Here is a 26812-nt window from a genome sequence, read left to right as displayed (position 1 = left end):
GCAGCATGATTGCTGAAGTCATAGGCACAAGTTGCAAGACTGTTTCCTCCAGGCTTTAGTATTCTACTGAAAATTCTTTTGTTTGCACAGATCATATTTTTTTTTCTTTGTGTATGTTGGGATTATCACTTGATTTTATACAATTTCATGTTAAAAGCATAATGCAAGTTACTGTATTCAAATGCCATATATTTTCGGGGTGAAAAAGGTTCAGAGGATCCAGTGGGTCCAGTTGGCCCACCAGGTCTTTCACCTTGCTCATTCATTAATTGAGTCATTTAAAACAAAACCTTTTATGTAAGGGAGGTGACTCTTTTCTTGGTGGCAGAATGGCCTTTGTCAACTGCGCAGGCTTGGATAAGAGTGAAAAAACTCTCAGCTTACTTATTCTGTTAATGTTACTGGTGGTTGCTGTACTTGTTATTCAGTGGGATGCATAGAAATGTGAGCAAGGGGAATTGAAATAAGTGCAGCAAGAATTTCACAGGTACATTTGTTTTCTTTTGAAGATAACCACTTCATTTTATTCATTGAAAAACTGATCTGTGGAAGTTTAGAAATTAATGTCCTCCCTAATCTTTTTAGAGTATCCAGGCTCCTGAAAGAATACCTGGACCAAAGGGATCGCAAAATTTGAGTGTTCAAAGTCCAAAGGTAACCTGTGAAAAAGTCCTGATTTTAGAACGATAGAGCAGGGGATATATGTGACAGAGGACAAGGCTTTTTGTGTTTCAGATCTTGTAGTCTTCTAGGAAAACTCATGAAATAAAAGGTAACTCTTCAGTTTCGATCACTGTAGGCTGTTAGAGAGAGAGCTCAGCTTGAGCTCTATCATTTGTTTTGATAAGCAGAAACATAGAGGATTTACAGAGGGTTGTTTAAAGAATTTGAAAATGAAATATGCTGGTTTTTAACAATATTCCATGTTGCTGAGCCTGACCAAAGCCCTTATTCAAACTGACAATTTTTGTAGCCACAAAATGGCTACACAATGCATGCTGCAATGGCTACACATTTGGCCATCTTTGCTTTAAGACGTTAGTGAAGCAAAACATTTACACAAATAATTCTGAATTGGAATTTTGGGTGTTTTTTGGTGTTGTGGTTTTTGTGGTTTTTGGTTTGGTTTGGGCTTTTTGGGATTTTTTCTTTTTTGGGCTGTGGGGGGTATTTGTTGGTCTTTTTTTTAGGGAAAACAAAGAGAGCCTGGTCCAAATGGAAACTGGAATTTCAGAAACGGGACTGTCATGAAGTAATTTGAATCTGTTGTAAACAGTTACCATTTTGATCCATGCTCTGTTTTCTTACAAATATAAGTAATAATTTACCTTATTACTAATGGAAAACACTTCTCAGGCCAGTGCTACATAAGTGACACAACAAGACTGTAATTTCACTTCTCTGCCAGCCTAGAACTGTGCTTACTTCAGCAGTTGATGCTGCTTCGCCAATACATTCACTTTTAGCTTTCATTGTCTTTGCAGTACTCAGAAGATCCATGCGATGTACTGGGTATCTAAAAGAGAGGAATGTGTGAAATGGGTATTTAGACTCTCAGGATCAGGTAGGAACTAAAGAGTGAAACCAGTTTTACTGGTAAGGAACTCAGGAGTAAAAACAGTTTTACTGGTAAGGAACTAAGGAGTAAAAACTGTTTTACTAAGGAGTAAAACCAGAAGGGACATATCCTCCCTTCTCAAAGTCTTGTTTCTCAGTCTTTTAGTATCTTGGTCTTTAGCTTCCACCTTCTATTACAAGGGCACAAATGTTTTGCCCAGACAGTAGCCTCCTTTACTAGGTGTGTATAAATGATTAAATGCTGAATGAGGCACTCAGTAGGAAGTATTATCATTGCTATCATTATGCATTATCATGTAGATACACCAGAGGGCAGGATTTAAATAGCATAAATATCTTCATAGCTTAAACATTCAGCAACTAAGTGATCCTTTTGACACACTTACTGCAATGTGGTTTTAAGAAGGCAAGTAATCACAACTTTGCTTGCACAGTGTATGAATAACAACTGAGTCAATATATAGCTAGTACTAGGAACAGTGATTTTAAAAAAAAATTATTTCAATTTGCACCTACTAGTGATGTCTCCTAGCCAGTGAACAAAATATCTACTATTCTTTGTAGTAACTATTGTCATTCTTTTTGAGTGAAGAGCACACCAGGGCAAAAAATATAAATTTAAGGCAGTGAGTTTTGATTGATATCATCAAACCAACTGACCCATAGGATAAGTCTTCTGGCATTTTACATTTATGTACTCTAGAATATTCATCTTCTTTCATACTTGTATAGATTGTATCACATTGGCATTCCGTTGAAGCTTTTCAAGTAACAGAATCATAATTTGCTTTGTCTGTCTTCATACAGAAACTCTCTCTTATCTTTGTCAACTCTGTCTTTTTATTTCTTCTTTACCATTTTTTGAGTTTCAGTAATGAGAATAGCAGGAAGTATTCAAGGAGGGCAAGTATGTACCGGGAACAAAAGCTATACATTGGTTTTTTTCCAGTAGAAGAGATGACTTAGCATGTATGCAGGTACTGAAGACTTTTTAAGTTAAAATTCACTAGCAACACAAAATGAGTTGTACAGATAAAATTTTGTATTGCAGATTAGAGTTTAGTATGGTCATGTAATGAGTGCATTTAGACGGATTCACTAGTCCTGGCAGCTGAATATGCTGAGCATCTGGTTCAGAGCATGTGGTTCAGGGCAGCCATTGGAACACTGCTGTACTGACAAGCTTTGCAGGAAGTATTAATGTTAAAACAGTGCTGTAAATCTGGAGGCATTACTTCCATCAAATTTGAATTCTACGTAAATGCAAAGCTATGAAAATATATACTATAAACACTAGTGAAAAAAAATAATAAAAAGCTCTGAATTGTAAATCAACAATCCTGTTGTGGAACTGTCAAGATTCTTACTGTACTTCCAAAACACAGTAAGGGGTGAAGAGGAGCTTAGGCTGATCCCAGAGACCAGTTACAGACCAACATGTGACAGATTTATGGATATTCTAGACAGAGAAATGCAACCAAACTTGACCCCATTACTGTCCAAATATAGCATGTGCATCAGAACTACCAGGGTACATGTCTATTTGACTAGTCACATTCCTATGTCTAAAAATCATAAGTGTTAACATTTTCTTATCTCTGCCAGATGAAAGTCATGTTTGCAGGTCCCCCAAAAAAGTGAGAAATCTTTGAACACATCTGGAAATCTATTCATTCAATTCTGTTTTAACACATAATGCAGATAAAACTTGCCAACTGCTGGAAAAAGCTTTTTTTTTCCATAGCTGTTGATGTGATAGGCTGCTTGCAGTCTTGATCTAAGCATGCATAAGAGTAAGAATAAGCATGTAAACAGTATGAGTGATCTGTGTGACTAATTTGTTGCTAATGAAATGTTTGATCATCACCAGTGTCTCTAATACAACAGATACTGGGTGCTAACAATAATTATCATTTGTAGCACTAACAGATATTTAGTGTAAAATACTGTATTCCATTGAAATTCTTTGTTTTCCCTGTGTGTCATGGAGACAACATTTGCTTAATAGCCTAAGACAATTAGCCTCAAAAAAGAGGACACATATTTGACAGGAGATGATGTAGAGGTTTCTAGGAAGGAAGCCCTTTAGGATGAGGCTGCAGCTGCTGGGCCAGCAAATCCTTCCTCATTTGAACTGGGTGAAGAGGGTGAGCAGTGGTGACAGGTAGAATTTTTTTCTGTTGACAGCATGTTCCTTTAGTACATTCTATGTTAGCAGAGCATGAACAGACTGACAAATCTGTGTAGGAATGGGACTGTGTACAGTTATAGGGCAAAAGTACATCTCACACATGCAACCTGTTATGGCTTGACCCCAGCCAGCAGCTAAGCACTGTACAGCCTCTTGCTTACTCACCACCCTCATCAGGATGGGAGGAACACAACTGGAAGGGTAAAAATAGGAAAATACAGGGGTTGAGAGAAGAACAGTTTATTATTTTTTTCCAACTAATTAACCTCTTAATTTTTTTAACCAGTAACAATAATAGTATCATAATGTAAAGGAAAATAGCAAAGAGAAACAAAACCACAAAAGGGGTGCAAATGAAAACAATTTCTCACCACCAGCTGGCACACGCCCAGCCAGTCACTGAGCCATGGCCCTGCTAAACAAGCTTCCTCCAGCTTTATATCCTGATTGAAATAGCGTATGGTCTGGGATATCCCTTGGGTCAGCTGAGGTCAGCTGTCCTGGCTGTGTCCACTGCCAACTCCTTGTGTATCACAGCCCACTCCCTGCTGGGGTGGGATGAGGAGAAAAGGCCTTGACCCTGTGTAAGTTCTACTCAGCAACAGCTGAAATATCCCTGAATTTTCAGCACTGTTTCCAGCGTGAATCCAAAACAGCCCCATACCAGCTACTGCAGAGAAAATCAGCTCTACCCCTGCCAAAACCAGCAACAGAAACAGATTAGTGTTATCTCCATCTTTGATGAGAGCTAAGATCTCTTTGAGTTCCTTCATATTTGTCTCGCCCTTTAATTTAGTTAAAGTTACATATGGTATCATAAAGGCTCACAGCACACATGAATAGATAATGGTGTATTGGCAAAGGTGTATTTCTAGCTGAAGGTCTCTATAAAGGGATATGGCCTTGGAGAAGCAGAAAGTGAGTGCTTAAGGAAGTGTTTAGTCTATCAATAGAGAGACCATGCACCCAGGCTACATGAAGGATGTTTCTATTTACCTTAATGAAGACAGATGCTTTCTTTATGTTCATTGGTCAGCTGTGCCTTATTCTTTTCCTCCCTATTCTTTCCCTTTCACCCACATTTTTAAAAATCAGCAGGAAATGTTCTCTGCTTATGTAAAAGCTTAATGTACTTGGCTTACTTACAAGCTCCTAGTCAATATATCCCAGCCAACCCTGAACTAGTGTGGTATTTACTGCTGCAGCCGGATTCTAATAAGTGTATAGGGCCTGGTGGGATTCATTCCATGGTACTCAAAGGGATGATGTCCTTGTGAGACCTCACTCAATGATTTTTCAATGGTCTTGGGAATCTGGAGAAGTTTCAGTTTCTGGAAGCTGGCAAATGTTGGCCAAATTTTCAAGAAAATCTAGACAACGACTCTGGTAACTACAAGTCTGTCAGCCTCACATCAGTGCCTGGTAAAATTATGGATAAGAAAAACTCCTGAAGGACAATACAGTCGTCATTGGTCACAGCCAGCATGCCTTCATGAGGGAAATATCCTGCTTGTCTAAGGTAATTTCCTTTTATGACAAGGTAACCCACCTAGCTGATCAAAGGAAGCCAGTTGATACAATATTTTTGGATTTCAGTGAAGTTTTTTATACTGTCACAGGATGCTTTTGGACAAAATGCCAATCACACAACTGGATAAACGCATCATGTGATGTGTGAGCAACTGACTCAGGGGTCAGGCACAGAGTTATAGTGAATGGGGTGACATCAAACTGGTGACCTGTCACTAGTAGGGCTCTGCAGGCTCTATCTTTGGCCCTGTGCACTTCAACATTTATAAATGATTGGGACACAGGTCTATAAGGTATACTAAGTAAATTTGCTGATGATACTAAATTGGTAGGATCTGTTGACTCCATCAGAGAGACCCTGCAGAGAGACCTTGACAAAGGGCTCAGCAATCATCATTTGTATAAAGTTTAACATGTATAAAGTGCCAAATTCAGCACCTGAGACAAGATAACCTTGCATGTAAGGACAGACTGGGGAACAAGAGGCTGGAAAGGGCTCTATAGGTCCTGGTGGATGGAAGGGTGAGCATGAGTTGGTCGTGTGTCCTGGCAGCCAGGAACAGACACTGGGACAGGCTCCCCAGGAAAGTGGTCACACCCCAAGCCTGTAAGAGTTCAAGAAATTTTAGACAACTCCTTCGGCACATGGTGTGATTTTTGATGTTGGCCTGTGCAGGGCTAGGAGTTGGACTACATTCTTGTGGGTCCCTAACAACTCAGGGTATTCTGTGATTCTGCCCTGTGACCAAGGTCCTGAGGGATGTCTTGCCTGGAAGGCGGTGCCTGTCTAGAGGACGTCTGCTACTTTCTGCTGGGCATTTGCACTTAATTCCCTTGGGGCATGTTATGATTCCTTGAGACTTACCATTGGCATGCTTTCTCTCACCCCATTTTTTTACTTAACACTTTGATATCACAATTTTACTCTGAAGCCTGCCAGTAGATAGAGCAAATATAATTTCCCTACAACATTCTGAAAGCTGCCTGTATGACCACCTTTTAGATACCATGTCTGTGTCTGATCCCTCAGAGGATTTAAAAAGCAGGAAGAATTTCTGAGGAAACCAGCTCAAGAAGAATTTTTCCCTTTTTTTAAATTTTTTTTAAGTTATCTTTTATTATTGTAATTGCTACTTCAATTACCACCTTTGAGTCCTGCAGTCCTGGCAGACTCTCAAACCATCAGGTGAGACTTCAGTTCTAGCCTGCAAAGTGATGTACATTTCTGATCTAGCCAGTGCTGCAACATTAACACAGACAAGCTGAAGACATGTGACTGGCAGAGTGAAAGGTAAAGATGTAGGTTGTCTAAGAGTGGGGTTTTTAAATTTAGAAGTACAGTTACTTTAAGTGGGAAAACACTTGTGCTCCCAGACTGACATTGTCCCTTTAATGAAATGGCTGTCTCTGGCTCAGCACTGGCCAAGTGCCCAACTGTCTTCATTTAAACTTTGGCCAACTAAACAGCAGCAATAAAAGATAATTTACAAGTGGATAGGCTATTTATTTGTAGATTGCTTTATTTTGGTTAACAAATGGTATTTTCCAGTATGACCTACAGGACATATTTTCTACACTGAAAAATTTTTTAATCCACAGTTTGATTTCTGGATGCCTTCAAAGGTAAGAGACTTTGTTATTTCCTCTCTAGTTTTAGAGGACTGCACTTATGGTTTCTATATATGTAACTGCTTGATGGAATTGAAAGGAAGATTTAGGAAGGATTTTTTTCATTTAACATATTGTCTTCATTATTAATGATATTTAAAATTAATTTTTGTAAATCACATGCTTTTTTGTGTAAATCAGTTTTAATTCTGTATTTAATTTAGTTCAATATTCTCTAAAAATATGTTGAATCACTCATTTAAATAGTCTAATTTTAATTTTATCATTATATTGTCATTATAATAGAATATAATCCTAATGAAAAATACTGCACATATTCTGTAACATCCGTGTAATATTAATAATATATTCATGTATTGAATTTCATTATTAAGCCACTGTTTCTTAGAAGAATAAGTTGTTCATACTCATGCTTCAGGCTCTTTGTTAAGAAAGAAAAGGCAGTGCTCTACCCATATTACATTGTAATAAACAGGTTCTACTATCCATGTGGGCTACGGTTGAAGTATTGCAGGTTACTGTGCTTAAACTAGCTACACAATGACTTTTTATAAGTGTTTCTTATATATTTTCTCTAGAAGTATCGTTCCCACAGATATGCATTTAAAGTATCTGTATTTATTTATTTGCTTCTATTAATGAGGTATTCACAGGTGGCTTTTTACTTTTAACAGGAAGGAAAAGTTGTCTATTTGGGATGAAAGTCACTATGAGGAAAAAATGTTTTTTCTTCTGCTGTATAATTCTGGCTGTGATAACAAACCAGATAGTTCATGGGCAAAACAGAAGAAGAGGAAAGAATATTTACTCTCCTATGCCAGAAGATGAAGGTAAAACCATTGTCTTAAAATTTCTGATTGACTGTGTTTCATGTATCCATGCATTTTAGCATAATTATTTAGTAATTGATAACTTCCATGTGATTATGTAAAATGTGATTTATTTTGATTATGAGGGCTGGAAAATACTTTTTTGACTATTTGGACATGGATTCCAGTTTGACCAATGATTTTCATGGGCATGCATATCTCTTAAGAGAAATTATAAGAAACCTGATTTTTTGTTTGAAATTGCATGTGGTAGATTTTCTATACAAAATCAACTAAAATAGTAGAGCAATCCCATCAAGACTCTAACTTGGCAGTTTTCATTGGAATTTCTTGGATTTTTACAGTGGAATTTATCCATGGAATTTTTACTGGGAAGACAGAGGAATCTTTGGGAAAATTATTTTTTTCCTGAGAATTATCTGAAATCTGTTGTGCAGGTGTTCCCATCATTCATAGATTTAACTTTCTTGTTCCCTTACAGGTGATATGTGTCTCATTGATATAGTCTTTATCATAGACAGTTCAGAAAGTGCCAAAAATCAGTTGTTTGAAATACAGAAGAATTTTGTTCAAAACCTAACTGACAGCATTTTCCAGATGAAGCCAGTTAAGTCCCACAAGTATAGTGTCAAACTAGCAAGTATGCAGTTCAGCAGTACAGTCATCATTGATCATCCCTTTACAGCCTGGAAAAATGTCCAGAATTTTAAGGAGAAAATCAATTCTCTGGGCTTTATTGGCCAAGGCACTTATTCCTATTATGCAGTTTCAAATGCCACTCATCTGTTTAAAACTGAAAGTCGTAAGAGAAGTGTGAAAGTGGCTTTTTTGATGACTGATGGTGTGGATCATCCAAACAGCCCTAACGTCCAGGGTATAGCCACAACAGCTAGAAGTCTTGGGATACATTTTGTTACCATTGGCCTTTCTAAGAAAGCAGTCCAAGAAGAAAAATTGCGCATGATATCTGGTGATTCGTCCTCTAAACGTGTCCTGTGCCTGGATGATCAGAATCTGGTAGTTGATGTAGCATTTGAACTGGTAAGTTATGCTGATGTTAATCTTTTCATTTGTCTATCCTTGGCACATTTCATTTAATTTTGTTTAGGTAAGCCCTGAAGACAGTGCAGAGGGTTTTGTGGTGCCTTCTCTGCAGCAGCAGGGGTCAGGGCAGATGGAGCTTCCTTCTGCCAGCCACCCTCCAAGGAGTTATGTGCTTGGATAATAGTAGCTCAGCTGTTCTGATCACATATCCCAGCACACAGAGTGTGTTTCTGAGCATATGAAAATACTTTAGAAGGTAGCTTGATCTCATGCATAATCACTGACTCCTCCTCCTACAAATTTTGTTTGTAGGGCCTTCTAAAAGAAAGTCTCTGATTAGGAAATCTTTTCACAGTCCCTGTTGTTAGCACTGTGCCTTAATACTGTCTGTTTAGCTATCTCATTAATTCTTATGTCTTGTCTAATCACTGTGTGTCACTTGGAATAACCCTCTCTTCCTACCAAGAACTCCTTTCTCTATCAGTAGTTCCACTGGTTCTCCAATGGAGAAGTCTAACCAGTAGTTAGACTGGTTTTTTTCCCCTTTGAGGAAGGAATGAAGGATGAAGGTATTCACTATCTCTACCATTCACCTTGGGAAGTCTATAAACTAGAGATGAAAAGTTAGTACTCTGTTAAATTAAATCATATCTATATTAAAGTAATATTTTTTTTTTATTTTCAGGAAGCCTTGCTACAGAAGCAGGTATGGTTTTTGAGCTTTGTGTTGGATTACTCTTATTGCCACTAGACTTCCCAAAGTCCTGCTTCTTCTACAACAAAACAATACTTGAGGATTAATCAACCTTCCATCTCTGGTTAAATTTTCTGACCATGATTACTTTTGTTTTAACTTTCCTGCATTTCTTCTGTCCTTTCTCCTGAGAAATCTATCATGTTAGCTCATTGGTGAGTAGATCAACAGTAAGACATAAAGAACTCTTCCTACAAGAGTGGAATAGGTCTAATGCAAGATATGCAAATTCATTTGTGGTCTTGTTAGAAAACAATAGCAATGTTAAAATGTTCAAAATTTATGTAAGGTTTCACAGTACTGTTTACTATGTATATGCTATCTTAAGCATTTCTAATTTTTAAGTGACTGCAGTCACTACAGTAAGAGATTTATTTTTGTTATAAACAAATCAAATAATGGATTTCATTGCTCTATATGGAAGTTTAATGTTGATTATATGAGAAATAAATAGAATATAATTTATTTCCTATTATTCCACTGTTATGTTATTATATCTGTGACTAGGCAAAATCAAAATTTTTTGCTTTAAAATTTTGAAATAACATTTGAAAAACATTCTCCTTTATCTTTCCATTAACCTTGTAGTGTGCGCAGAAGACACACTGTGAGTGTGAAAAGGGAGTAAAAGGAGACAAAGGTGAAAAGGTAAGTATGAATTTATTTGAATAGGCTCAAGAATTTGAAATTTAATAAAGATCAAAACTGCACTGTGCTTTAATTGGTTACTATGTGAACAAGACATTAGCTGTGCATGTACTGCAAAAAGATTAATTTTTAGCATGTCATGTTGTTGTTAGTGAAAGGCCACTGTTAAAAAAGGTCAGAAAAAAAATCTATCCATAGTCAGATACTATCTTGAAAAAGTATTTTTATTATTGGTTAATAAAACACTGTGAATAAATAGGTGATTTCGGAGCCCAATAAAAAAGTACTTTTTGAATCTTGCAATGGGGAAGGAAAGGTCCATTAGACAAAGGTTTTCGCCCAGCACCAACATCTATTTTTGTAAGGGGTAAAGGTTCAAAAGTCTGAGGGTAATGGATGTATGAGGAAAGGTCTAAAACTCTGCCTCCAACACTCTCTTTTCTCTTGTGACACTTCAGCACATATTTCTTGGCTCTAGTAAGGAACAGAAACGTGTGAGTTCAGAAAGTGGGTGACCTCTGTGACCATTTTTCTGTCTTTAATAGTTCCCCCAGAGACAAGCAAGGTACTTTCAGAGGTTTTTGTCTTTCTCCCTATTCTCTAATGGGTCAACCATACCATTTGCAGGTTATGACACCAGGGCCTGTCATTCAATCCTTGTGTATAATATGCACCAGAACCTCTGTTTGCTATTTAAAATTTTAGATCCAAGAATTTTAAAGTTATTTTATCCAAAATTTTTAGATGTATCCTGTTATACAGATGTGTATACACCAGACTTTCTAGTCCCAATCATCATGATCCTCCAGTAACAAAAAATGGTGCAGTAATTTTTTCCTTAGGGCTGCTGAATATTGACCCTAAACTGTTCTGTACAGTTTTTTTTCTAAGCAGAGAAGATGAGATAGTGGTGGTTAATTGAGAAATGGGAAGGAAGAACTGTGTGTGTTTTCTGTAATGCCTTCCTGATTAGGTTTTTCAGATGCTCTGTAGAAAATTTATTTGTCATTGAATATTGTTTAAAAAATATTTGTAGATACCTTATAATACCAGAGTGGGCTTAGCTAAATGAATATTGTGTCACATGTACCATACTTGAATCAGTGGGGGTTTCTACCAAAACTTATTCCAGGATGATTTTGGACTAAAATATAGTCTTAGACAAGCTGGAGAATTTTATCCTCACAATTATAGTAACATTTTCCTGCTGTGTTTCAGGGCAGTGATGGCAGCAAAGGGGACAAAGGTGACCCAGGACCAAAAGGAAGCCAGGTAATGTGAATTTAAAAGAAATAAAACAAATTTCTATCCAGTTATTCAAAGCACAGTTGTGAATATAGCAAAGGAAAAGTATGTTAAAATAAGTTCAAAATGTTGAGGTTTGCTAGTTTATAATTAGTTTGCTTTAGAAGTGTGAGATAAAAATTTAAAACTAAACTGCTATCAAGATAACACTGCCTATCATTCCAATTTTTCTCTGACAGCAGAGGTCTCTGAATATAGCTGGAGGCTCTTTAGGTTCCTGAGAGCTTTCTAACAGTACACAGATCCCTTGATCAGAGTGGTTCACTCTAATAACTAAGATTTCAGTCATCTAATGACAAGACTTCAGTTTTCTGTGTTAATGATCAGGAAATGTGTATCTTTGATTGTGGAAGGAAGAAGTGTGAATGTTACTACATAGGAAAAAACAGTTTTGCTTGTTCAACAGTGTTCTTAGTTTTAGTGAAATACATATTTCAGTTGTATTCCTTTGTTTCCAATAGGGTGATGCTCAAAAAGGAGATCATGGAGAGAAAGGGAAAGAGGTATATGACTCCTACAGTGCTAACTCATATTTTCTCTTTTCACATTTTCTGAACTAAAAATGTTATTTTCATTTTTATGTGTCTACTTTATTTAACTATGTAAAGCACCTCACTTAGGCCTGGTTTACAGAAGCATGTATACTGAAAGAAACAGTCTAACCCCGTGCTTAAATGCAGAGATGAGATGCTACTGGGAGAAGGAACTTTTGAAGCTGTGTGATTTTGAATTGACTTGCATTAGACTTATCCCAAAGACAGACCTGATAAAAACACTGCATTGTTCTTTGTTGGCTTCTAGCACCAGATAATTCTCAGACTTCTTGTTGATTCACCGGAGAAAGATTAACACTACTCCCTGTATAAGAATAACTCCGTTGAAAAGTCCCATTTAAATGGCAGCATGTATCTGCTAGGAGATGGCAAACTGAGTGGCATATTTACAGCTAATATATGAATAAATATACACATCTAGATTTGCAGAGAATTATATGTTAAACTATTTCAGAGAGCTATTTTATTGTAGTGAATAGTTAATCTTCTGAAACATAGTTCTTTACTATGGGGGGATTGAGGCTTTTTCTACTTCAATTAGCAGTATGTTAGGCCTTTGCTTTCTCTTTTATGATTTTTTCCTTTTTTCAATTTTTGAATAGGGAGCTCCTGGAGACAAGGGAGACAAGGTAAGTTTTTTATAGAATAGAAGTAGTCTGAGAATAAATTGTCACTTGCTGACAGTGTATGTGAAAGAATGGAAAAAAAGAGCTTGTCTTGTCTTTTTGTCGTGAAAGCTCCTGATGTAATCCCCAGAAGTAAATTCAAAATTTGTGTAAATGCTTACAGACTGGAATGCTGGAAATAAAACAAAAAACCCGTAAAATCAGAGACTGTAAGATTAAAAAAAGTGTCAATGACCAGAAAAACGGTTTTTGGAAGGAAAAAGAAGTTGTGGATTGAATAAGAGGTTAAGTGGAAAGAAAGAGAAAATGCTTACTGCAAATACAATGTGACAACCATCAGCTTTTGGAAAAAGTTACCACAAGGAAGTTTGCTTTTAACCTATTTATAATTTGCAAGGGCTAATGTTTGATCAAGAAAATTTTCAATATAGTCTCTCCAAGAAGATAAAAAAAACTATGCATTTCAGTAACTTGGAGGAGTCTAGACATGAATTGCAAAGTGGACCATCATAGTCAAAAATGAAACAGAGATAATTCCATTTTGGCTTTTCTTTGTTTGACACTTATATATCCACATTGTTAATAAAAGCAGTGCCTCTATGAATCTTAGTATTCATTAGTAAAATGCTTCAGTCAATTTTGTGATAAGATTTCATGAAAATGGGAGCAGTAGACTCACAGGTCTACTTTTCATGTGTCTATAGATATGTTAAATCATCAGTTAAAGACTTAATTCTTTCTTCATTCCATATGTGCAATCTCACAGTTGTTACTCAGGGAAATCTCAGTAATGAAAATCACAGTAATGAAATGAGAGCATGGAAAGGATCTCTGGAGACAGTGCAGTGAGGTGGAAAACTGCCTCAAAACTGATTAGATATTAAATGTATTATCTTCTGATACAAGCTGGATGTTTTGCAGGCATTTTCAGGAACAACCTATCTTGAGTAGAGCACATCTTGGCTTCTACAGACTATATATAATGATGCCACTTCCAGGTCCTCAGAGTCAACTAAACCTCTTGTACTAATGCTCGCAGAGTCTTTAATGCACGTAGTGTAATCAAATCATCTTGTTTAGCTGTGAACCCTTTGATTTCTTATAAAGGGTGAAAGAGGAGAATGTGGAGCCCCAGGACCAAAAGGAGAAATAGTAAGTAAAATTTTTATTTGAACTGTTTCTTGTTGATGAAGACACCAGAAAATCATGGAATATATTCATAAACACAGCTTGAAAAGACTATTGTAAATTTGGAATACCTTATAATTCCCTGGTGGTAGAGATACATTCTTAGTAGACGAATGATTTGTAAGAACTGGACCAACTGTTCACCTCGTGCTTTTTTTCCATTTTGCCTAAGAAATACAGATCCTTACCTAAAACAGAAGCTGCCCTGACCACTGCCAAGCCTTGCTTATACAGGACTGAGCATCTTGCAGAGAGCACCCAGTTTATTTCCTTAAAAGTTTAATTTCAATTTGAGTGTATAGTTATATTGCAATAAAAGCAGGTTCTTACCTGACATGAACAACTTTCGGGTCTACAAGCCCATCAGTGCTGATATGAATTCACACTTCTATCCAGTTCTCCTTTCTTTTTAACCTGGAGTAGTGTTGCAAGTGAATACAGATTTTTACCTGGTTTATTTACATTCTGAAAGATGGAAGGATAACAGACTGCTAAGTGAGATAATCATATATCTTGAGTTCACACAAGCAGATTTGTATGAGTCATGCAAACCACTGATTTATAGTTCAAATAGCAAAGAACTACCAATTAGATTGCACTTATCCTTCTATTAAAGCACATTTCTTCAGTTCTAACATGCATATTATGTTTACCTTTATCAAAGACCACCCTGAAAAGTTTTTAATTTCCTGGAATCTGCTATTTTATGATTAATTTCAACTAGGAATTAATGAATATTCATTCCAGAAGTATTTATTGCAAAGAAAAAAAGGCATTATACAATAATGAAAAATCTAAGTCTGCCAGTGCCTCTGCCCATAGAGATGTTACTAATGAAAAGAGAAATTAAAAACCAGTAAATTTGCTCAAAACTATTTTTATTTTAAAAATAAATTATAACTGAGTATTGACTCAAGTGGAAGTGAAATTCTGTAGAATATGCATTTTGGTGATTAAACAAAAACCAGTGAAGCAGAATGATTTTTGAATAATCTGCAGTGATGGTTACTGGTAAGAACTCATTAAATGGAGAAATCACACCTAGTGGAATAAAAAATCATTTAAACTGTATTAAAATGGCATTTAAAACTTTTTGGATGCATTTTCAATGGATTTTGTGAACGATTAGTGTGATTCTGCCAGGCAAGTGAATCTGATTCATCAGCAGTTTGAGTTAGTGAGACAAAGTTAACTGAAGTTATTCTGGTATAGACATTGCAGCATTTTTATGAAGAATTCTGTATCTAATATGCTTCTAGCAATTAAATTTTAAAAACTGTATCAAATAAAAACTTCTTAATCAAATAACTAAGATGGTAATTAGACATTCATTATGCTTGTTGTATATGAAAAGTGTTTTAACCAAATATTGAGGAGGGAATGTAACAGGCAATTACTGAACACAGTATGAGAGCAGCAGTACTCTGGTGAGAGGATAAAGTCTCTAGAAAGTCCTTGAACAGAGATTTGAGCCATTACATGTACATATCCATGTCAAGTGCTTGACATTTGAAAGCAGATTAAAATTTCCTTTTAATCTGATAATTTAATCTAATTTTTCCTCAGGGTTTGCAGGGCTCTGTGGGCCCTACGGGACCTCGGGGACCTCAGGTAAGGGAACTAAAAGCTACCAAATAAAAAGGAAAGATTATATTCTATAAGTTTCTTCTGCTTACAACCTGTTAATGCCATGGAAAACAGCCATGTTTTTCTGCTGGCACTGGTTTTTAAATATTAACAATATTCAATGTGTTGGGTACTTCACAGGGTATGATGCAGAAAACTCTTGTCCTTTAGAGCTTAGAATTGTGCTATATTATAATGTACCCCAATCAGAGGAAATAAAACTCTAACACTTATACATGTCTTCAAAGGCAGCTCATTGTTTGCTTTGACTTTTTCACAGGGTATCAGGGGAGATCCAGGTCAGCAAGGCCCAAAAGGCATTCAAGGAAACAAGGTAAGATGTAGTTGTGTATGTGTTGTTGAATATGTTATTTATATAGGAAGAGAGGATGCAGAAATTCTATAGAACCTTTATCGTCTACCATCCTTTTTTGTCAGTAGTTTTTTTACTGGTGGTGTTATTTGCACAGCAATAATGTCCCCACATGGGTGGTGCACCATCATGTGATGAAGGCTTGGTACTGTTGGCACATGCACCCGCTTTCTTATCTGGGTCTCCAAGAACATTTTGTAAGAACATTTCTCCAAGAACATCCGCAGTAGGATGCAACCAAGGATCTCCCTAGAGCCACAGCACTTATGTCAGAATTTAAATCACCTGAATATGTCTTGACTTTTGCCATCACTTGGGAAGCTTTCTTTCTAGAATGTTTTTGCCTGCAATGCCTGTGTTTGAAGATATTAAATATTTCTAGATGAAAGTTAAAACCTTCAGACTGTTTATTTATAATAATTTTTAATTGGTCGTGTGCTGTAAAAACTCAGGGCAATTTGGAAGTTGGTCGAGGTATGAGATTTTAAGACAATTAATGCCTTAGTGATATTTAAAATGGATAATTTAGAGTTAATGGGTACACCTTGTCAAGCAGAATCAGTTGAATAAAGTGTATAAATAATTCAGGAAGTTTTCTGGTTTGCAAAACTTTGGGAAATTGCTTTATGTGAATATGGTTGTCTTGCCCGTGGGAGAGTTATTAACATCAAAGTTGGGTACAGAAAGATCTTCCCTTTATCAGTTTGATACAAAGACTTTCTATGACAGGATCATTGATCGCCTGGCTAACAATCTAAGCTCTACAAGACAAATTAATTAATACAAAGCTGCTTTGTAAAAGATGCACTATATAAACACTCATGTTTTGTTTCTTAGGCAACAATTTAATTAGAAAATTCATGGAAATAAATTTAGATACGGGAAACGTTTATTATAAAAAGTTTGGAATATTGACATCCATCATGATTTTCCTCCTCCGGACAAATGCTTTTTCATACTTCTCATTTCTTCACCTTCTCAAAAAAATGTTTGATGGGGAAAGCTGCTGCAGAGTACTTCAGAAGTGGAAAAAGAAATAGGATGAAGTTTGAAAGAAACTATTCATGCATGTGGTGGAAAAAATCACGTCTCTTTCTAACTTCAGCACAGCAAATGACAGTAATTTTTTTTTATCTGTCATCTGTCATTTCACACTGATGAGTTCAAGACAGTAGAACCAGATATTTCTATTCTATAAAAAAACATATTTGTTGAATCTTGTATGTCCTCATGTCAGTCACTTCACATATTTTCATGGTTGTAAAATACATACATCTGTCCCTAGAATCCATCAACATGGATTCCATATTTAGGGTCTGTTGTTAGGCTTTAGCTGTAGATTTTCAGTAAGAATGAGAAACATCCCTCTCTTACCAGCTTTTGACTCCCCAGCCTGCTGTTTAAAGTCTGTAGCCAAGATTTTTCTATGCTCAAACATCTATAATAATAAAAATACTGCCAGACAAGTTTAGCTAATACACTTAAATAATTATACTTAAAGAGTATAGAGAAATCATGTGTATGTTTAAGGGTTTTCTCTTGTCCATACCTAATTCCAAAGCTAACCTTTGGCATTTTGGAGCTTGAGATGAGTGAAAAATCTTTTAATGATCAGTACAGATAATCAGTGGTTGTTTTCAGATTAATAAACAGCCATTCAGCTAGTAAAGGTCAAGGCCTTTTTTGCTTCAGACATATAGCAGTCTTTCCAATATTTTTGTCCTCACAGAGGAATTATTAAAATGCTCTTTTAAAATTAGTTTTCATGACACATAATACAATATCTCTGAATAGTGGCAGGTATTTATAATAGCCTTGGATAAAATAAATGAGTCTATTCTTAGAGCAGTTCCTTGGCCTTTCAATTCTAATACTTTATGCTTTTTGAATTGAACTGGTGACTTCCTCTTGGTGGCATTGGTACTGGTGTGACATAATACAGAACACTGCTGCTGAACTTTTATTCTTTGTTACTGGGCCATGTTGAGGTTTGAAAGAATAGATTCAAATCCTCAAAATACAAACTCCAGATCAAGCTCAGCCTACAGATAGTCTGGTTCTCAGTTGTGGAGTGTACAGTCCACCCATGTAGCTGGCTGGCTCAGTGCATCCCACACCTCTGTAATGAGGATAATGGGTGCTGATGAGTCCTCTTGCTTTGCACTGCCAGGTGGCAGACACAGATGGGGACAGTGTCATCTGGGTGCTGTCTGGGTGCCACTGGCTCTGGAAGCCGCCAGCAGAAGAGGCTTGGTAGCATTGCAGCTTCAACTAATTCAATTCAACTTGTCTGAAGCAAGGTAGTGTGGTGTCCAGAAACACTAACCAAGAAATTACTTAAAGGAACTTTTCATTCTTTTCTTCTTTTATTCATATGCATTTTCTTATTCTCAAGCTGCTGGTTAATTTGTCAATGTGAAGTTTCACTGACTGCAGAATACTTTTGTTCTAATGATATTGCTTTATTGTGTTGTGAGTAGCGAGTTGAAGCTCTCTAGGTCACACTGCCTGCGCTGAACAGCTTTCCACTGACAGGAACTCAGCTAAGCTGTTCCCATATAGACATGAAAGTATAGGAGTGGTCATATGGAGCTGAATCACATCCTCAACCTTAGATTTTCTAATGCACTTCATAATCCATCCTTACCTTTAATAACTTCTTTAATATACAAGCAAATTTCATCACTTTACTTCCACCTTCTTTTCAAACCATGTGTGAATATGTTGAACAACCTGTATCCTGCCCAGAAGGCAGCTCAGTGTGGCATTAACCAGAACCAGGTTTTGCCATTATGCAAATTGTTTATATTTTTTCTCTTATTTGCAATTCTGCAAAGTTCTAACATCTCAAAACCACCTAAATAATCTTATTACCATATATAAACATTCTCCATAAAGAGGCCGAGGCATTTAAAATGAGACATTTGAGCTCCATTTTTATTTAAAAAACCATAAAAGCATCATGATGATAATGATGATTAATATAATTATTAATACTAATTTATCTGATTAAATAGATTGCTATTTAACCAATACTAAACTTTTCACAGTTCACATGTTAACAGTAAACTTACAACACAGTATTTAATGGCTTTAAGAGAAAAACATTTGAGGATTACAGGGCACTTCACTCAAACAGAGTTAGGAATTGGGAACTGGCAATTTTCACTATGTATCTCCTGTGTTCTGAACTAGACAACTTGTTCCTGTTCCCGGAGCAAATCCTGAGCAAAGAACAAAGATTATTCTGCTTTTTTCTGGGTTTACTGACTTTCTATTGCCCATTGACAAGTTTCATACAAAGATGTCAAATTTATCAAAGAAAACTATTTTAAAAGCAAAATTCTATGCTTTTTTTTCTGTTTTACTAACTTGAAATACCAAAAGAAATACTATTCACACCTGTGCTTTTTATTTTCTTAGACATTTGCTTCACTTTACAACTTTGTCAGCCATCACATATTATCTATATTGTCACATAAAATAAAAATTTGGATCAAAGTGTACCTCATTCAGCTATAGAACTTAAAGAGAATTACAAAGAAAACCAATAGGAAAAAAAATCACATAGAGATAATTAATTGAATTTGCAGAACACCAATTTATAACTCTGGATGTAAGGTGGAGATACTCAACTCTTGTCATATGAGCAGCTTATATGAGCAAGGAACTCAGATTTTGTGTTCCTTGTCTCACTAAGAATTCAAGAGTGGCCCACTGGATGATTCAACAATTTCCAAAACACAGAAGGCACTATCTCACTTAGTAAAATACTAAAATAGAAGAAACAGAAATTTAGCAAAGAGAAAAGCCATGCTACAATTGGTTCTGCTCTGTTAATGTAACAGAGTCCATCACAAGCAGTAATGACCATAAACATTATCCAGTGAAAATCCCATCTGTTGTCTGACTTTCCCAGTAGTCTGATTTCTGTAATTTTCCTACTTACGTTCTACATATCTCTTAACTCAGTTGGTTAATACAATTAAAAAACATCTGAACTGGTTACTTCATGTCTTTTGCTGGATTTACCAACATATTGTTGTGTTCTCATTAAAATACAGCTTTGCCCTTCAATAGCAATACAACCCCAGAAAAATCCAACATTCTAAGACAAATAACTTAATTCATCTTGATTTCCTCTCCAGGAAGGAAACAGAATCATCATGATTTTTATGGAAAACAGAGTTCTAGTAATGAATATAGCATTTTTGCAAAGCTAAATTGGGGTCCCCTAGTATTCTCAGAGTTGGAGGAAAAAATTATTTTAGTCATGCATACATCTATTGATTTACTCAGACTAGTCGACATTTTTTGTTTGTTTGTTTTAAATTTATTTTCAGATGCTTAACTAATATTTATTTCAAAAAACCCAAGCCAACAACAATGTATTCTGTGCTATAGCACCAGTAAGGATCCATAAGAGTAAATTCAATGTAATTTTTGAAGACTTTTTGGGTTTTTTTTAGTGAGGGCAATAATAGTGACTATTCACAAATTTCAGTGAATAAATTACAAACCAAATTATATGGTTACAGATTATAAAATTGAGGCATGAAATCCATTTATGACCTGTGTTCTACTCATAAAAAAGTGATGAGCAGGGAGTACTTACGGTTATTGTTTCAGAATTGACCTTGGGTTTATTTAAAATCTTGAACCAGCTACTAGATACAAAGTGCATGTTTCTAGAAATCACCGTATATTCATGGAAGGGCTGAGAATGATGTTCTTAAAATCCACTGCTGTAGTAAGGAACCTCTCAGGAAAATTTGATTTGTGTAGTAAGGTTTTCAATTAAAGGCTGAAGTTTTATGAACAGACATATATTCAAACTTCTAAGGAAAAGGTTAAGTTTGAATGTGGATATTCAAAGCACTTTTTCCCATAAAATCATCCTGGGACAGTTCTGTAAAAAATCCATCATTGCATATTTTCCTGAATACGTTTCCCAGAACAAGCTGGTAAGGGATCTGCTTCTTCTCTGATGACATATGAATTCTTTCCTCACTTATGTGGCAAGTTACAATTTTCCCAGAAGACTGGGAAAAAGTCCAATTTTCCTATGAACAAGTTTAGTTCCTAGATATCACAATTAAGAAATACAAAATGTCAATAACATCTGTTAAAATATCTAAATCTATTTGAATTGTTGTTGCCAACGTTTACTTTAAAGATAAAATCATACAATTTGAAAGAATTTTTTTTTTTTACTGTAGCTTAACCATTATCACATTGTAGACTGAAAAACAGTGTGTTTGTGTTCCTTACAGTATGTATGGGCTTTCTGAAAAGGAAAGAAATTATTTATATTGGCACTAAGTGGAACTCATCCTAACATAATGAACACCTTGAAGCGGGGGGAAGGGGTTCAGATGATGATGAGTTTTTTAGGTTAGACTATTAGGTATGTTCCAGGCTTAAAATGGTACAATTTCAATATGTAGAAATACTAATCTCAGATCAAGTGTAATTTTCCTTCCCATTGCTCAAGATGATACTACATGCCCTCTGAAAAGGAAAATCACAATAAGGGGGGGAAAAAATGTGAGCAAGGCATTAAATGAAGACAATTATTACCAAAAAGCTTTTTGGAAGAGCAGAGTTTTCTTTTTACATGCAGAAATAACATGGTATTATTGCCAGAACTTCATGATTTTCATAAATTCCACATTACTGGTTTCACCAAGACCACAGAAGATAAAACCCGGATTTGTTAATAGCCATTTGAAGTTTGAAACATTCAGTCTTTAAAACAGACTGAATCATTTGAGTTTCCAAGTTTTGCATGTTGTGTGCTAGAAGGTCGAGTTTCTTTCTCCATTAATATTCAGGCATCCTCTTCTATCCATAAAAAAGTGTTTCACAGAACAATATTTTCATATCACCCTACATGACTTTTATCACAAGGCTTCTTCCTCTCCCTACCCCAGCACCTACCAGTACCATACCTACAGCAACAGCTCTTGCAAGACACATGACACCAGTTATTGGGAGGAAAACTGTGTAACGTTTTTGTCATGGTTAAAAAATACAGCCTTTGGAAAAGTATTAACTTCAGCAGGACTCCCATCTGCATTCAAGGCATGGCTCTATCATGTGAGTGAACTTGCAAAAAAGTGAATTATTTGTGATAGGGAGCATCCCTCTGTCACTGTGATATTTTACGAAAATCCTGTCACTAGGATTTTCTCCTGAGAAGCTGAGAGGCCTCAGGAAAGAAATGTGAACAATAACTGTCTGATGGCGGTGGAGTGTGGTCTGGAGATGGTTTACCAACAGGTGCCTCTTTGATTGGTCTTATGTGGATTGCTTTTACTTAATAGCCAATCATTGATCCAGCTGTGTCGAGGCTCTGAGCAGTCAGGAGCTTTTGTTATTATTCCATTCTATTCCTTTGTAGCCTTCTGATTAATTCTTTTCTCTATTCTTTTAGTATAGTTTTAGTATAGCATTTTTAATATAATATAATATGATATCATAAATCAATAAATCATCCTTCTGAAATATGGAGTCAAGATTCTCATCTCTTCCCTTGTTGGGGTTGCCTGCAAAAATCCCACATGCCTCAGAGTTACTGTCCTTGGGAAATTCTGTCAGGGACTGTCAACATAGACAGGAAATGCAATGTCCTTTTGGGTGATAGGAAAAAAAATTGGAGGGCACTTTCCAAGCACAATAAAGGGGGTTGGTGTATTGTTTCAGCTAAGAGATGAGCCTGAATTTATCAAATACCATTTTTCAGCATGCAATAAATTCCTACACCATTTCAGAGGTTTTGTTTATCAGGTGGAGGCAATGTGCTGAGTGGCATTTGCCGTGCCCAGGGCTAATACTTAGCATACTGCCTTGCCTTACAGCAGCTTGTGCCTGTTCCTTTCTCTCTCTGGCACCTCTTGCAGTGGGTATAGCCATCCCTGTCCATCCTAAACTGTCTTCAGGCCCTGAAGCTGCACAGGGCTGAACCCGTTAATGTGGCTTGTCAAGTAGAATGGTACTGAAGCCAGAGTTGGTGCTGAAGCAAGGAAGCATATGGGCTGAAAGGCAAAACTTTATAGGCACCAGGCTATAGGAAGCATAGAAGATGGGTTGTTTGAGGAATTTTTGTTGTTGTTGTTTGATCAGTTTCAAATGAACACATCAGGAAAAACACAGGTATGAGGAAAACTGCTAAATTTTCAATTGGCTTTATATCAGTAAAAATTGCATTATTTATGATTATCTGTATACAGATGAACTGAATTGTGACTCTGGTCCAAAGGTGTCATGAAAACATTATTAGGAAACCCAAACAATAAGTTCAACCTAGGAAGACGGTCAACTTTTTAGCTATGTTCTGTATTTTTGCAATAGTTGCATGCACAGAATCCACATTAGCACAGTATCAATGTTGTTAATACCCTATCAGTGTCCTATGTGGATATATGCTATTCCACTGAGTGATAGCAGTTTTGTTTGTGCCTTTTGTGCCAGCAAATCTGGCATTTTGAATAAGTTTTAAATTTTCTAGCTATTTCCAAATTATTATACTGTTCTGTAGAGGAATAAATTTAAATCTGGGCATCAAGTTCCATGTTATTCTAGATCTAAAGCTGCAGCAGTAGCACTACAAGTGCATAGTTATCAGAAATTGAGCTTCAAGAATAGTCTGTTTATTTACCTCTGCTGTATCTTTCCATTTCTGCATTCTAGCTTAATTCTTTGGCTGATTAAAAACTGATTGATTTTGTGAGGAAATGTAATTTTTTACATTTCCTCACAATTCTTCTGTTGACTTCTCAAGTGCAAAATTCTCATTGAAAGGTTGCAGAACTGAGCATATAACATTCATAAGTAAATAAAAGTTTCAATCCGAAAAAATTAACACCTTCCCACAAAACAAACACATTTTGGTAAAAAAAAATAGTAGCTATGTGGCTGTGTTGGCTTTGTTAGAAACACAGTGTACAGAAGAGAGAATGAGAAGAAGGAGCTGCAGTCAAAGATAGCAGTAGAAACGACAGTCATGCTGTGTGTGCATTTGTTATAATGGCAAGAACCCTGAGTGCAATGTTGGAAGCTTAAGCACTGCTTCATTTCCAAATACCCTTCTTTCTATCAAGAAAAGTCTGTGGAAGCACCAAAATATTGGATGAAGTCAGGACCAAAGATAGGACAAAAAAAAAATTATAATCTTTTATCATGCATATGAAAGAGTGGATTTATAAAATTATTATATCTTGTATGGCCAGGATATTGGCCCTGCTTCTAATCTAAACATATTTCTTCAAGACAGGTTTTGATTGTTTTGTTTTGTTTGTTTGTTTTTTTACTTTAAAAATGTATCTCTCTAGCCCTAAATGAGGCTTTGGAAAGACACTCTGTCAGAATTTGATTAAACTTCTAGTCATATTGATAGTTTCTTTCCATTTTTTCTCTTTAGGGAGAGCAAGGCCCTCCAGGTCCCTATGGTCCTGCAGGACCCTCTGGCATTGGAGAGCCAGGACCCAAGGTAACTCTCAGAAATATGTTTGTTAAATGATAGCTATGGGTAGTCATTTTTTTTTGAATGAAATTTCTCACCTACAGTTTTATCAAACTCTTATCACCTAAATGTAAAACTGATTGACAGGTTTTTTGTATTCACATAGGATAGAGATAAAAGACCTGCTTTTCCAGCAACTCTTGAATTTTATGATGATCCTATTGGTAGAAGTCAGAAACAATGCCATTTAAATGGGGGTGAACCATGTGAGATAATTTTCAAGCACCAGCAGATGCTTGCACTAATGAGTAAACCACACTTCAAGGTACAGAAATGCATCTCAGTCACTGTGACATATGGCCAAGTGAGAAATTTGCCTTGTCATTCATTAGGGAACAGATGTTCTTACAAGATTCTCTCATGCAGCATTTCATTCCTCCATCTCATTTAATTGCAAAAGACTAGAAGGTGGAATCCAATCTTGGAAAAGTCATGTCTGCCTATGCTGGCCTGCCAGATCTTCTCGTGGAAAACTACAAAAGCATCTGCATAGTAGTTTACAAGAGTTTTATCAGAGACCTGAATCTCAGAGTCAGACAAGAAATGTAAATTGGACAGAACTAGACCTCACTCTAGTTCTGGTGCCAAGTCTCTGGTGTAGCTTTCTGCCATCTTTTCCCTATGTTTTGGATCCAAAAGCTACCATCTAACACACTTATACTTTTTTGCTTTTAGTGCTCTAATTTGTACTTTCATTGAATTCCTGCATATTTCCTGTGCAGTTCCTGGGCAGACCCCAGAACACAGAGTGGGTTTATGAGCTCAGAAACCAGTATTTTGCCATGTAAAAGGAAAAACACTTGGTCCTTCCAGAAGGGAAATAGTTTATGGAGAAGAAATATCAGCCCCTGTCTCTTTACTACTTTGTAGAAAGATAAAAATCCTCTGTGCCCTTATCCTTGAGGCACACAGTCCTCAGTAAACTGGAGAAATTGTGAAGATTATGATGCCTTGTAAGTAGAAGATGCAGAAACTGTACAGCTCCTGGAGTTCCCATGCAATCCCATATTTCACTGAAGCAGGCTTCAATTCAAGTAGCTAGATAGAGGCTACAGTGACCATCCCTCACAGCTGAGCATTCCTGCTTTGGTACTGCAGCCAAATTTAGTCTGAGTTAACTCCCTCATCCCTGTCATTTCTTAGGCTTTGCAATTTTAAGCAGTTACCCCTATGTCTTGAGTGCTGGAATGCAATCTAGTGTTTCAAGTATTACTAGAAAGGTACTTTCAAATGTTTCTAGAATGTTATGTATGGATTTTTTTTTTCCTTTAGGAGAAGTTGCGCACTAGATTTCAAGCCTTTGTGGTGATGCCATTAAATCATCTATATGTAAATATTATGCTCTTCAAAAGTACCAAGCTGAATTAGGACTGAACTTTCTAATTTTCTTTTTCACAAGGGTGCTGAAGGTCGAGAAGGTAGAATTGGATTGCGAGGACCTCCTGGAATTGGTGAGCCAGGATTACCTGTAAGTCAGTGATACATGCATTGGGAATTTAAATGCAACAAAATAAGTCTTAGTGAGTGTAAATGATTGTCAGTAGTTGTATTGGCTACTGATTCCATTACTACCTTGCACCCAGTCTGGAGCAGCACAAGCTATTCCAGCCCAATACATCAGTAGCTGCATGTGGCTTGTCCTAGCAGGATAGTAAAACCACATCCAAGTCAGTTTTGGGAAAATAAAAATGGTTATCTATATGTATATATGTATGTATGTATATGTATATGTATATGTATATGTATATGTATATGTATATGTATATGTATATGTATATGTATGTATATGTACTCCTACTTGTTTAAGTTGATGATAATCTTTAAAATTGTCTACATTAAAATTTTAAGAAGATGAAAATAAAAGAGATGAAACATCCCTCAACTCTTATGTGTAATTTGGGGTCCCATCAAGAACAAGAACTCAAATTACATGTTTTTAATTATATGTTTATTTTCTGAATTACAGAACTTTGGCAAGACCTTGATTTAATGCTCAGTGGCTGCTTTTTTCTTCCTGAAATGTATAAAATGTATGGTTTTCTTGTTCATATGAAGCCACAAATGTAGATGGGTGTTAGATTAATTCTAGTATTTTTGAAAGTTACCTTCATTTGTGAAATACTTTTTTTCTCACAAAAATATGTGGAAACTTTCTGTTTAATCAAGATCATCCTTAAATACTTACTAGTTTTAAAAATTGAAAGTTAGATGAGTTTTGCAAGAGGACAGAAAGTGTTAGAGAAATACTTATTTCTGTATTTGTTTAAATCAAAATTAACATTCTCTAGTGTTGCCTATATAACCTGTCATTTGGTACAAAAAATATGTTCAAATTGATGATTCTCATTGTGAAAATCATGAAATTATGTGAAATTATGGGGAATGCGTTTCACTGTAATGCTAATTCTTTTA

At 36.1% G+C, this 26812-nt stretch overlaps 1 protein-coding gene across 1 annotated transcript in view; it reads left to right on the top strand.

Moving 5' to 3' along the window:
• Positions 1 to 6773: 6773 nt before the first annotated feature.
• Positions 6774 to 26812, top strand: part of COL28A1 (collagen type XXVIII alpha 1 chain) — a 59418-nt gene continuing 39379 nt past the window's right edge. The window contains exons 1-13 of the mRNA XM_038128051.1: positions 6774 to 6922; positions 7603 to 7758; positions 8240 to 8799; positions 9488 to 9508; positions 10145 to 10204; positions 11423 to 11476; positions 11971 to 12012; positions 12666 to 12692; positions 13797 to 13841; positions 15444 to 15488; positions 15784 to 15837; positions 24299 to 24367; positions 25800 to 25868. Of these exons, the coding sequence (XP_037983979.1) occupies positions 7626 to 7758; positions 8240 to 8799; positions 9488 to 9508; positions 10145 to 10204; positions 11423 to 11476; positions 11971 to 12012; positions 12666 to 12692; positions 13797 to 13841; positions 15444 to 15488; positions 15784 to 15837; positions 24299 to 24367; positions 25800 to 25868 (1179 nt within the window). The 5' untranslated portion in view covers positions 6774 to 6922; positions 7603 to 7625. The remainder of the gene's footprint in view (positions 6923 to 7602; positions 7759 to 8239; positions 8800 to 9487; positions 9509 to 10144; positions 10205 to 11422; positions 11477 to 11970; positions 12013 to 12665; positions 12693 to 13796; positions 13842 to 15443; positions 15489 to 15783; positions 15838 to 24298; positions 24368 to 25799; positions 25869 to 26812) is intronic.

Source organism: Motacilla alba, chromosome 2 (assembly GCF_015832195.1).
Source record: "Motacilla alba alba isolate MOTALB_02 chromosome 2, Motacilla_alba_V1.0_pri, whole genome shotgun sequence".
Classification (NCBI taxonomy): domain Eukaryota; kingdom Metazoa; phylum Chordata; class Aves; order Passeriformes; family Motacillidae; genus Motacilla; species Motacilla alba.
This window is presented reverse-complemented; position numbering and strand designations above follow the sequence as displayed.